This window comes from Camelina sativa, chromosome 17 (assembly GCF_030686135.1).
Source record: "Camelina sativa cultivar CO46 ecotype springtype chromosome 17, ASM3068613v1".
In the NCBI taxonomy this organism is placed as follows: Eukaryota; Viridiplantae; Streptophyta; class Magnoliopsida; order Brassicales; family Brassicaceae; genus Camelina; species Camelina sativa.
Window position 1 is genome coordinate 36,578,842 of NC_141896.1, and position 13,848 is coordinate 36,592,689.

At 36.3% G+C, this 13,848-nt stretch overlaps 1 protein-coding gene and 1 pseudogene across 2 annotated transcripts; one reads left to right on the top strand and one right to left on the bottom strand.

Annotated features, from left to right (window-relative positions):
• Positions 1 to 8,682: 8,682 nt before the first annotated feature.
• LOC104758431 (thionin) lies at positions 8,683 to 9,502 on the top strand. Its single transcript, XM_010481295.3, has 3 exons — positions 8,683 to 8,924; positions 9,026 to 9,103; positions 9,207 to 9,502. Exons 1-3 carry the CDS (start codon positions 8,711 to 8,713, stop codon positions 9,302 to 9,304), a joined length of 390 nt encoding a protein of 129 aa, XP_010479597.3. The 5' UTR covers positions 8,683 to 8,710; the 3' UTR covers positions 9,305 to 9,502.
• A 1,202-nt stretch (positions 9,503 to 10,704) lies between these two features.
• Positions 10,705 to 12,019, bottom strand: LOC109130013 (putative F-box only protein 11; annotated as a pseudogene). Its single transcript, XR_015585636.1, has one exon. The product of XR_015585636.1 is annotated as a putative F-box only protein 11 (transcript).
• Positions 12,020 to 13,848: the final 1,829 nt, after the last annotated feature.

Genomic DNA, 13,848 nt, shown 5'->3' on the forward strand with positions numbered 1-13,848 from the left:
ACTCTCGCCTCATTTAGGGTTGATCTCGTCTCTCTTCCTTCTACTACGGTGATTCTCAGAATCAGATCGATTACTATTCCATCGCCTATGCATGGTTTAACCTAGGCTTCCTAGGTTCACTCTAGAATCCTTTACAATGTGTTTCCTTTGTTGCTGGGCTTTGGCCCTTAAAAACAATCTAAAGCCGGGCTGGGCTTTTGTAATATTTTCTTTTTTATGCAATTAATAGAAAGCCCTTTTTCAAAAAAAAAAAAAAAATTTGTGGTCTTATTCAACCAAAGACGAGGTTTACAGTTTTGTTCTTCTGTTTAATTTTTCCAAAAAAATTAATGTGTTTTTTGTATCTTCTAGATATTATTTTTCATAACATGTTTTGTATTTCTTATGTCAACATCTGTGTTTTTAAAAAATCGATGATATATCATGGTTTTTGTGGTTTTTAACCATGATATAAGGAGTCTTTTAGTGTCTTTTCATTTGTTTCTAGATTGTTTTTGAGTCTTTACAGGTTTTTAGCATGAAAGGAGCAAAGTGGAGCAATCTGGATCAGTTTGGAGCAATAATCCGCAAGAAATCAACTTGGAATCAATCAGAGGAGATGGTGTCGATCGACACCTATATGGCATCGGTCGACACCCTTATTGCCAACGAGAAAAACCAAATTTGGAAGTTTTACAAATCTGCCCCAAAGTTTTCCATAATTGCAACACAAATCCCTGACGTGTTTTAGGACATATAAATAGTATTTTTAGGTTTTCCAAACCCTTAAGCTGTATTCTATCTAGTTTTATTTTTCCTACAACCCTGTGAGATTTTGAGAGCTTTTGGGAGAGAGAGATCTGCTTTGTAGAGAAGAATTCTTGAACTCTTTCTTACTCTTTTTAATTTCAATTGCTTATTATTCAGAATTATGTTTTGTTCTTCATTGAATATGTCTGAGTAGTTTGCTTGTTAGGTTCAGGGTTTTTCATAGGGTTTTTATGAATTATTAGATCTGTTTATTTAGGATTCATTATCTATCTAGATCTTCATCTTAGGTTGTTCTTCATATTAATCCTTGATTGGGCATCTAGAATTAATACTTTAGGAAAATAAATTGATATGAGAATATAATTGATTTTCCTGATAAAACCTTTTGATGAGCAAAATTATTTCTTGCAAAGAGATTTGATTTAATAATTTTGTGAACAATCTAAACCTGATTTTATTGCTGATTTTTAACCTAGAATTTTACAAAGAGATTTGGATTTTCTGGTTTTAAATTTAGATATTATTTGCAGTGAGAACTGATTTAATTTACAAAAGTGTTTAGAGTTCTAGATCTGTTCTTAATTGTTTGAACCTTAATTAATTTATTGATTGATTTATAATTCATAATTTCCTGAGAAATTCCCTAGGCCTAGCTTTTTGATCATCTGAACTTACACAGCTTTTATTTAATATTTTGCATTGCATTTATTTTAATTCAATTTAATTTGTTTAGCATAATTGGAAAACTCTATAATTTATTGTGTAGTCTTGAGTCCTTGTGGAATTCGACCCCTAAGTACTGCATTGACCTCTTAATTTGAGAGAGTAGCTCTAGGGTTTAATTTGAGCATATCAAATTTTGGCGCCGTTGCCGGGGACTCTTTGATCTACCATTAGATTTGAGTTTTAGATTTTGTCTAAATTTTTCTTTTTATTTGAAACTTACACGTTTTTGTTTTTCTTCTCTTTGGTGTTTCAGGTGTATGCCTAATAAGCCTAACACAAGGAGCAACAAGACTGGTCCAATTCTGAAGCTTTCAAACCAAGAGTTAGGAAAACTTGAGCGTGAGAACAAAAAAGCAGCCAAATCTCTGAAGATGGTTAATACGATCATTCTGATGCGTGATGAGGCTGGTGTTTTGAGGGATCAAGAGGGCCACTTGCGCAATGAGCAGGGCAAAAAGCTTGATGCAGAAGGAAATGTGATTCCTGAACCTGTTGTCAACGAACAGGCTGTCGTGAACCAGGAAGCTGGTGTTGTTGATGATCCAGATCTTGGTGTCGATCGACACCAACCAGGTGGCATCGATCGACACCCACCTGCAGACGTGCGTGGAGCTGCCAACCACGTACAGAACCCAGTTCGAAGATAGGACCAAAACCGGGATCTGATCAGGACCATTGCTGACTACAACCGGGCTAATCTGGTGTATGAGAACCGGTCTGCTATTGTTCCTCCTCCATTCCAGAGGAACTATTTTGAGTTGAAGCCTGCTTACTTCCAACTGGTTGGACAGAGACCTTTCTCTGCTTTGCCCAATGAGAAGCCTCTGGACCATATTGAGCATTTTGAGGATCTTGTGACCTGTATCAAGGCTAATGGAGTGACTGAGGACTTCATATTCTGCAAGCTCTTCCCATACTCACTTGCAGGAGAGGCATCTCAGTGGTTGAAGCAGTTGCCAGCTGGATCTTTGACATCTTGGCAACAAGTCAAAGTGGCTTTCCTCAACCATTTCTATGATGATGCAATGTCAGATGAGTTGAGAGTCAAGCTATCCACTTTCAAGCAAAGACCAGATGAAGCTTTCAAGGCAGCTTGGGTGAGATTCAAAGCTTATCAGAGGGATTGTCCACACCATCGTTTTTCAAGGGTACAATTGCTGAGTATCTTTTTCAGAGGGTGTGACTGGAAGTATCAGTTAGCTTTGGATGCTGCAAGTCATGGGAATTTCAAAACAAGATTTCCAGAAGATGCTGAAGTTTTGATTGAGAATTTGGCTTCTAGCAATAGCACTAAGGGAGCAGATGCTGAAAGGAAGAGAATTCATGGAGGATTTGATTCAAACCAGTTAGCTTTTGTTAATGCTAAGCTGGATTCAGTGCATAATCTCCTTATGGGTAAGAAATCTGTTCATTTTGCTGCTGAGGTTGAGACATATGAGCCAGAACCTTATCAAGGACACCAAGAAGAAGATGTGAACTATGTGTATGGGAATCAGGGATAGCGGTTTGGAAATCAGCAAGGCAACAGGCCTTACAATGGTGACCAAAAGCAGCAACAGAACAATGGATATACAAGAACCTATGGGAATTCATTTTATCAGTCTCCACCTCCTAAGACTTCTTCTGAGAGTAGAATGGAGGCCATGCTTGAGCAGCTTCTACAAGGACAGGAGCATTTGACAGTGACATTCAATGGAAAGATTGACAATGTCTACACTGAGCTGAATGGGAAGATAGAAGCATTGAACATTCATGTCAAGAAGTTGGAGAATCAGGTTATTCAGACTGCTGGATCTGTCAAACGACAAGAGGGTTTTCTTCCTGGAAGAACTGAGTCAAACCCTAAACATGCTTGCAATGCCATATCTATGAGGGATGAAGATACTGTTGAAATTGCTTCTGCCGAACTGGGTGAAAAATCGACAAAATTCTCGGTTTCAGATGATGGTGTCGATCGACACCACCTGGGTATCGATCGACACTCATCTCAGACGGAACCAAAAGCTGCGAAATCTCAGGTTCCAACAGTTGAAAGGGTCTACAAGCCTAAGGTTCCTTTTCCCAAGCCAAGAAAGTCTAAGCAAGAGATGGAGGAAGCTAGATGCAAAGCAATGATGGACAAGGTGATGATTGAGATGCCATTGATTGATGCAGTAAAGCTTTCACCACCACTTAAGCGCTATGTCAAGAAAATGGTATCCAATGGTTTGAGCCCTAAAGAAGGAGCACTGCTTACTAAGGATGTCCGTGCAATTCTGTTAAACCAACCTTCACAGAGGAAGAAAGAGAGGAAGCAGGAGGTGGTTGTCTCTAAGGAAGTGAGTGCAATCATTCAATGTAGGACTGCAGAGAAGTTACCAGATCCTGGAAGCTTTGTTCTTGATTGCTCAATCTCCGCAGGAAGGTTCTCAAACTCACTTTGTGACCTTGGTTCTAGCATCAACTTGATGCCACATTCTGTTGCTGTGAGACTTGGGATGACAGAATTCAAGCCAACTCAGATTTCTCTTATCTTGGCTGATCGCTCCCGAAGAACTCCTGAAGGTGTTTTAGAGGATATTCCAGTTAAGGTTGGCAACTTCATGATTCCCACTGACTTTGTGGTGCTGAAGTATGATCAAGAGCCTAAAGATCCTCTCATCTTAGGAAGATCTTTCTTGGCTACAGCTGGTGCCATCATAGATGTGCAGAAGGGACACATAACACTGAATGTGGATGGATTGAGCATGCATTTTGAGATGGATAAGCTGAGGAGGGCTCCTACTATTAATGGACAGACTTTTTCTGTTGAAAAAGTTTCTGCAACACGGGCATCAGGCTCAGTGTCGATCGACACCAACAAGGAGGCATCGATCGACACCCCTCCACGACCGCGACAAAGCTTGTCCAAAACTGATGCTCCAAGTCAGAAACCTGTTCCCAAACAGAAGAGTCATCAATCCACACTCCAGAGCCCTCAGGTAAGGCAAAGGTACACCTCTCCTTCTCCTAAACTTCTTCCTATCATCAATAAGAATTTCAAAGAGATAAAAACTGTTTTGCAGTTAACCAAGCCACGAGATTATCGTAGAGTGCTTGTTTCTTCTGTTGATGATTTTGCAGGACATAAGAGAGGCAAACCAATCTCTAAATCCCGCCCTGGTCCTGTTCCTAACATCCTTGGCAGACCTCATGCACCTAAAGCTTATACACCACCTTGGATGAAGAGGACTTCAATGCCATGTTCTGCTCCTCCGGATGCCTGAGCTCCAACACAGTCAAGCTAATGACTGAAAACAAGCGCTTAGTGGGAGGCAACCCACTAGTAGGTTTTTTTTTTCTTTTGATTTTGATTTTTGTTTATTTTATTTCTATTTTTTCTTTCCTCTTACTTGATAACACTGGGGACAGTGTTGTTTAAGTCTGGGGGAGGTTATCTACTAACTATGTTTTCTGTTTTTGAGTTTCAGTTGTGTCAGTCAAAACCATAAAGTTTGAGTCAAATTTTTCAAAATTTTTCTTTTTGTCTTTGGGAATTATGGTCTTGACTAATGATTTCTCTTATTTGGCTAACACTCTAATGATTACTTGTTTATGCTTGATCTCAGAACTGAAGCTTAGAAAGACTATGAGCCTTATCAACAATCCTGAAAGCCCTTATTCAATGGATATCTGATTGATCCAACGTTGTCTCAACTTTTATCAGGATTTTTACCGGACTTAATCTCTTACTTTGGGGTTGGAAATCAGTGGACTAGACTTCTTCTTCAGGCCATACAAGACAGTGCAATTTTTCAAAGTATGTCTTCCCTCTCTCTTCCCTTCAGTGCTTTTAAAAAAAAAAAAAAATTAGAAAAAAGAGAATAAAAGATGAGATGATTTTGATCAGTTTAGAGAGGTAGGTAAATTACCAGTGACCTCATTATTCTACTCTTGAGTCAAATGATCACACAAAGCTTGGAAGCGAGAGGTAGGTAAATTACTGATGACCCCGGTATTCGCTTACACCTTTGAAAAAAAAAAAAAAAGAATGGAAGTGAGAAAAGGGAGAGGAAAGGAGATGTAAGAAGAATGTCTTGGCCTGAAGAGAATCCACACCCAAGGTAAGAATTCACCTTATTTATGCTTTAATATTGACTAATGAGATGACAATGGAGATTTCAGAGATTCCAAGGGATTGTGGGATTTGAGTAAGGAATGTTGATGCTAATCATGGTTGAGTATAAGAAGTAAGTTCTTGAGTCAGGTAAATGAAGAGTGTGAATAAGAATAATCTGCAATTGAGTGAGTTCCCTGTTTTCAAACCTCTTTCACAGGTCTAAGTTTATGCTTTGCTTGAGGGCAAGCAAAGGCTAAGTCTGGGGGAGTTGATATATCATGGTTTTTGTGGTTTTTAACCATGATGTAAGGAGTCTTTTAGTGTCTTTTCATTTGTTTCTAGATTGTTTTTGAGTCTTTACAGGTTTTTAGCATGAAAGAAGCAAAGTGGAGCAATCTGGATCAGTTTGGAGCAATAATCCGCAAGAAATCAACTTGGAATCAATCAGAGGAGATGGTGTCGATCGACACCTATATGGCATCGGTCGACACCCTTATTGCCAACGAGAAAAACCAAATTTGGAAGTTTTACAAATCTACCCCAAAGTTTTCCATAATTGCAACACAAGTCCCTGACGTGTTTTAGGACATATAAATAGTATTTTTAGGTTTTCCAAACCCTTAAGTTGTATTCTATCAAGTTTTATTTTTCCTGCAACCTTGTGAGATTTTGAGAGCTTTTGGGAGAGAGAGATCTGCTTTGTAGAGAAGAATTCTTGAACTCTTTCTTACTCTTTTTAATTTCAATTGCTTATTATTCAGAATTATGTTTTGTTTTTCATTGAATATGTCTGAGTAGTTTGCTTGTTAGGTTCAGGGTTTTTCATAGGGTTTTTATGAATTATTAGATCTGTTTATTTAGGATTCATTATCTATCTAGATCTTCATCTTAGGTTGTTCTTCATATTAATCCTTGATTGACCATCTAGAATTAATACTTTAGGAAAATAAATTGATATGAGAATATAATTGATTTTCCTGATAAAAACTTTTGATGAGCAAAATTATTTCTTGCAAAGAGATTTGATTTAATAATTTTGTGAACAATCTAAACCTGATTTTATTGCTGATTTTTAACCTAGAATTTTACAAAGAGATTTGGATTTTCTGGTTTTAAATTTAGATATTATTTGCAGTGAGAACTGATTTAATTTACAAAAGTGTTTAGAGTTCTAGATCTGTTCTTAATTGTTTGAACCTTATTAATTTATTGATTGATTTATAATTCATAATTTCCTGAGAAATTCCCTAGGCCTAGCTTTTTGATCATCTGAACTTACACAGCTTTTATTTAATATTTTGCATTGCATTTATTTTAATTCAATTTAATCTGTTTAGCATAATTGGAAAACTCTATAATTTATTGTGTAGTCTTGAGTCCTTGTAGAATTCGACCCCTAAGTACTGCATTGATCTCTTAATTTGAGAGAGTAGCTCTAGGGTTTAATTTGAGCATATCAATCGACATTGCAAACTCTTTTTTCTGTCAATTTATTAGCTGTAAACCCAATCACTTAGCTTGCAAGCAAGTATGTAGGCTCAATAGAGCATGTGATAACGGCTTCAACGCAACACATTTAATTCTCACACCTACCACCAACAACAAAAAAGAGTTCACTATATGTTTTAAAATTTGTAAGAATTTCTCTGTTGGTAAAACATGTCCCTAATACATGAAAACAAATACACAAAATAATACCAAAAAGAAAACTAAAATTAATCATTACCAATTTACCACTAAATAATACCTCTTTTCACCAGTTCTAAATTTTCCAAGACCAAATTGTTGCAGCGGGATTTAAAAGTTCGTTTAAGATTTCACTATTCAGTGCTCGTTTTATCGGGTATATATGCATGTAAGACGATTTGTTTTTTCTTTCCATTTTTGTTCTTCTGTTTGATTAACCATTTATCGCGACAGAAAAGTTTACAACGTGTCTTTTTTTTTTTTTTTTTTGTCAAAACCCTTTGCTTCATTCAATCAAAATTTAAAGTCGTTACAAGTGCAGAGAATGAGCAAGAGCCAAAGTTTGAAACAAAACAAGAACAATACAAGAGGCATTCTCCAATGCCAAGAGATGAAAAGAAGAAAACATCAATTGTAGGATCCAAGAGAGCTATGAACCAAGAGCTTGGAAGTCTAATGGCACATGTGAGATCAAGGTACAATGACAGGCCATCCTCGAGAGCTTCAAAGGACAGTTGAGTGGTCACGGTCATCTGACTCTGTGACGTTGAAAAAGGAGTCAAAGCATCGATATCCACCAGGGTGATAACCCACAGTAATAGGTCAGCGAAGATTCCGGGAACTATGGTTATGTAGTCGGTTAAGGATTGCTTTGATTCCCAAAGCATAAGGGTTGGATCACTTCGGGAAAACGCAATAGATACTATTTGGTATGGGATCCTTATGAAGGGGGTTGCTAGGAGAAGATGCTTGGAATCATCAGGTGACTAGCTTAACTGGTATTCGTCATTGAACATAAAGCGTTCAAGATCAATAATACCGCTTTTGCTAGAGCATATCAAAGAACAGAGACCAAAGATCCGTATATCTTGATAACCAAACTTCAAAAACCTAAAGATAGCTAAAGCCAGATTTCAAGTAAGATATATGTCTAACCAAAGCAGCACTATTGTTACCTTACTCCAATGGAGTCTTCGACCATTGAGCAGAGGTACGCGGCACAGGGCTTGGCGATGGTTAGACATGGACGATGAAGAGGTGGACTTGGGCTTGCTAATTACACCAAGTTGAGAAGAATAAGTGGGCTTGGATCGTTTTTGCACTAATGGGCCTTTGTGTATCTTCTGTCAAATTATTTGTTATAACGTGTTTCATATTTCTTATGTCAAATCTGTGTTATTATAAAATCGACATTGCAAAGTCTTTTTCATAATTTCGGTCAATTTATTAGGTTTCAATTATCCAATCACATGCAAGCAAGTGTGTCGTGTAGGCTCAATAGAGCAAGTGATCAATGTATGAAATGATGTTTGTGGTAGTACGTACAATAAACAGTACTGTAGAACGACTAGTATATAAGCGAGTCTTGTTTCATCACCATTTCATCAATACAAGTTCATAGTTTTAAGTGTTTCACACATTTTGTGATCAAACAAGTAATTAATCAGTCAAAAGATTGAAGGCAAAAATATGATTTTAATTGTGCTCATAATGAGTCTTGTCATATCGCAGATTCAAGTCGAAGCAAAGAGTTGTTGCCCGAACGGGGAATCTAGAACCTGTTATAATTTATGCCGTGTTATTGGAAATTCTAAGCAACTTTGTGCACAACTCTGTTCGTGCAAAGATGTTGCGGGGACGACATGTCCTCCGGGTTATACAAATGACATTCTCCAAAACTCTGGTAATTTAGTTTATTTATCGTAATGTTTTATTAAATTATGTCTTTTACCAGTTGGATCAAGATTTTGACGCAAGTTGCATGAATTTTACTTCTGACTCAAGGTGATGATGTCAATAAATTCTGCAAATCGGGGTGTGCATCTTCTGTGTGTGGTACCTTAACTACTCTCCAAAACTCTGGTAAAGCATTACCTCATCATTATCGTTATTAATTATTACTATTATTAGATTGTTCAATCAAAGAAAAAAAATTATTAATTCTAATATTGTTTCGATAAAGTAGATGCAAGTGAAATTGTGAATGGAGCAGTTGAACAATGCACCAACGCATGTTCTACTTTATGCACCAAAGGCTCAGCAAAAGCAGTTAAAACTGCCTAGCTAACAAGCATATCCCCGATATATGTGTTGTTGTTTTCCCTGTTTTCAATAATTGTCTTGTATGTGATGAAATGCTAGATACTTGAGCTAGCTACTACTATCTCCAGGTTTTCTATGTCACGTAGAAGGTCACCAATCTCTAAATTGTTTACCCCTTCTATTTGCTATTATCTAAATAAAGAATAATAGTGTGTCCTACTTGCTTTAGCGTAACTTTCTTACAATCAGCTCATATTGTGACCAGAACAAATGCCTACGTAACAATATGGATATATGCTAAAGTACATGTACGTACATATATAAGTATATAACACTATAAAAATATCAACTTTAACATTTTGTAAGATAAATATGTGACTAATATACATGTTCTCATCTTAACATTAAATATGGATGAACCTATATATACATTACACACTCTCCAAATAGTTATAGTTTCTAAAAAAATACCTTGTATTATTATTCTTTATGATACACACATCTTATTAAATAATTTTGAGGATATAGAATGTTTTTATGATATTCTGCGCATAACTGGTTTAAATTAGTATTTTACTATATATTTGCGATTGTGGTTACGGAAGTCTTGCGAAAACGGGAGTTTGCGAAAGCATATGTGATAGTCTCATCCTCTTATGTTTGATGTTCTTCGAATTTTTTACGGGCAAGTGATGAAAAAAGTCTTTGCAATTTGGTATTTTAACTAAAGAAAACTTTAACTAAAGAAGCCTTAATTTATTCACATAAGAATCCAACAACAGAGAAAAAGACAATCGACTATGATAAATGACAAAACAACGACCAGCAATGGAATATTAGAAAGAACATATAAGACTATCCTCATTAGTGTGTTTCTTAGTTGTTTCTTAAGGCAATTTTTAATAATAAAAAGGAAAGAAGAAACTTTGTTAAGAGAAAAGGAAAATTTTGTTGATTATTGGTAGAACCAAGTTAAGGTGTTTCTTAGTAATAAATATAGTAAAATAATAATTAATAACTTAAAATATTCAAAATTATTTTATATATCATAGAAACATATTTTAATAATAAAAACATAAAATAACATACAACATTTAAAATTAAAACACAAAACATTAAAAAGTAAAAACATAACACACAACATGAAGAGAGAACACACGAAAATGAAAGAGAAATGCCAAAAAAAATTTACCCCATTAATCTCATTTCACCATTCATATCGCGCCACCTGTCCACTAAGAAACATTTCTTTTGGTCCTAAAATTAGAAACGTTTGTTTCAATTCTTAGCTTATGTTTCATTAATAATTAATATCTATACCGAAAAAATTTCCTAAAAAACATCTAAGGACTACCAATGAGGATAGTCTAAGAAACCTTTAAGTCATACTCTTGCATTATAATATTTTCTTAGATTTTAAAATAGGATTTAAAATATTAACTTAAGTCTTATTAATATTTATATAGCTGAACAATGGATCTTCATCTTGCTCTCCCTCTTAAAACAAAGGATTACATCTCAGTTTTCGTTCATTGGGAGATATATTTAATTAATTATCTTGAGGTTTTTGGTGATTAATACAAAAAGTCAAAACATAATGTAAACGTTAATTTTTGTTGTCCTCTTTGACCCATAAAGGCCGAACCAAACTGGGGATATAAGTATGGAGATAAGGACAAGTTTGACAAGGTAGAACTTCAAACTGATCTATTTTGAATTTTTTCAACATATTTCCTTTTATGATGTAGATATAAGCCTGCTTAGTTTCATCATAACAACAGATGACGAGCCTCTTAGCATCGCTGTTGTCTAGAAAGTAAGTTAGGTCAGGACGATTATACCAAAAAAACGAAAATTTAGGGAAGTTAGGTATTAACACTGTCATGAGTTTTATCCACACCACGGCCTCTTCTAATCCTACCTCCCTATTATTAATATTGTTCTTTGTCAACCAAATATTTATCTTTGATGTTTTATTGCATAACTTTAGCAATGAAAGACGATCTTTCCTAAAAACCGCAAGGGATAGAACATTGTCGTCATCGTACTTAAACGGTAGATGGCAAACAGTCGTTCGTCTCTCTGTTGAAAAACTGAAGCTTCTAATGAAAACACCATTGTTTACATCTACACCAGCCCAATACAAAGTTCCATTCAGAGATACGCTATTTGATTGGATAGCTGACCATGTACTATCAGACCCGAAATCTTTGACTTTCTTTGAATATAACCCAATCTCATAAATCCAAGATTTTATTGATGGATCAAATTCATAATTATAATCCAACATCTTGTATCGTTTCTTGTTATCATAACCTATGTCATATTGGGCAGTTGGATAACTATGTTGGGATCCGTACCGTTTAGTTTGTCTCAACATGGGTAACCAAATCAGGAGCCCTCTAAACTGGAACCTACAAAACAACAAGCCATCACAATGTACATAGTCGAACATCCATACTGGCATGTCACATTTCAAACCAGGAATGTCTAAGGTTAACTCATGGACCTCTATCCGTGGACCGTTGAAATCAACGGCTACCGAATAAATCTTAGAATCATCAGTCCGGAAGATGAATTGTGGTTGTGATCGAGCCAACTGATCGTTCACAAACTTCTTGTCGTCAAAAAGAGAATTCCATTGCTTACATACGGTTCTGAATCGAACAAGAGATTGAGGTGGAACCCTACATAGGATCTCTTCCACTAATTCCATGGAAGGTTCACCGACACCATTAATTACATTTAAGATGACAATAAGGATTACAAGGTCTTTAGGGTTTCACAAAATATTGTAAATTATATAACTGCTTAATGTACTATATATATATATATATAAGGTCTCTCGAAAAATAAAAATTGCTGAGGGTAAGATACAAGAATATAAGTAAAAATAAAAGATTCTTTTACTAAAATAATAAATCTATGAAGATATATTTAAAATGTATTAGATACCTCCAGACAAAATAAACTATAGATAAGCTATACTAATTTGTATTTGTTTCATCATATCAGAATGAATTTATGTTTTGATATGATTGATATTATACCAGTATTAAATAAGGTCACTTTTAAAAAATAAAAGAAAATCATAACTAACAAATAAAGTATTCAATCATGAAAGTTTAAAAGTTAATTCATTTAAAATTTTAAATCTTTTAGGTTCAAAAGTTATTAGTATTATTTTTAAGAATTCATGTGTGTGGATTCTAAAATTTGTGCTGTAACCTTGTATTTTATTTCTAATAATATAATCATCAAAATTCATTAGATTTCATTATAAATGACTCAATATACAAATTTATAAAAGAACTCTGTTTAAGCCAAAATGTTAGGGTGCGACATGTAAGTAAATAATAAAAGAACTCTGTTTTTCAAAAATCTGGTACGATATGTACCCTCCGGGATATACAAATGAAATTCTCGAAAATTATGGTAACTTAATTTCTTTTTAGTAGATCGCGTGGGCTAAGTTTTTCGGGATCTTGGAGACTGAGCGACACTAGGGTTTTGGGTGAACACGGGGCTGACGCTGACATGGTGGATATTGGTGGGCGAGGACAACCTCTGGGGGATCCTCTAGAGATGGAGGACATGTGGGTGTCAAAGGTGACTGGTAGTAATGCAGGAGGACGGTTGACGCCGGAGAAAGTGCTTATTAATGCGTTTGTCACGGAGAGGTTACATATGAACTTCCCGAATGGTGAAGATGGGGAGCCAGTTGTAACGATTGGAGCGGAGGTGTTGGAAGCGATTCATCGCCTCTGGAAACAGTGTATGTTGGTAAAGGTTTTGGGGCGTAATGTTTCACTTGCGATGTTGAATCGGAAACTTCGGGGGGCCATGTATGTGATGGATCTCCCACGACAGTTTTTCATGATCCGTTTTGAGTTAGAGGATAAGTAATTGGCAGCGTTAACAGGAGGTACATGGAAGACGTTTGGGAGCTACATGATGGTTAAGATTGGTCACCCTCCTTTGACCCGCTCCGGGATGACATCATCACGACTCCGGTGTGGGTAAGGTGGTCGAACATACCAATCAACTTTTACCATAAAGCTATTTTGATGGGGGTAGCTCGTGGATTGGGGAAACCGCTTCGGGTTGACCTGACAACGTTGCAGTTTGAAAGGGCTCGTTTTGCACAAATTTGTGTGGAGGTGGACTTGCAGAAACTACTCAAGGGGTACAATTATGATTAACGGGAGAGTTATTATGTATCATACGAGGGATTGTCTAATATTTGTTTGTGTTGTGGGATCTATGAGCACACCGTTAGTACTTGCCCTCGAAGGGTACCGGTTAAGGAGATGGTGGTAGCTCCACAAGCCATGGTAACAGTGCCGTAGAATGCACAGGAGGAGTCTAGTGGCCGTGACCAGACTGATGATGGGTTTACGATGGTTTGGGGGTCAAGAAGGAAGCAAGGGGCTCCGGCGGGTATGGTTTTTTCGGCTGGTGGTTCAAGAGGGGCTCACGGACGTAATCACTGCGATTTTATGGGAAGACAAGGAAAAGGGAATGTTGCCATTTCGAATAGATTTGGTAACTTTAATGGAGATACG

Coding starts and splice junctions, on each gene's coding strand:
- LOC104758431 (XM_010481295.3), top strand. CDS start 8,711: ATGATTTTAATTGTGCTCATAATGAGTCTTGTCATATCGCAGATTCAA. Junction 8,925..9,025: donor TGACATTCTCCAAAACTCTG/GTAATTTAGTTT, acceptor TTCTGACTCAAG/GTGATGATGTCAATAAATTC. Junction 9,104..9,206: donor AACTACTCTCCAAAACTCTG/GTAAAGCATTAC, acceptor TCGATAAAGTAG/ATGCAAGTGAAATTGTGAAT.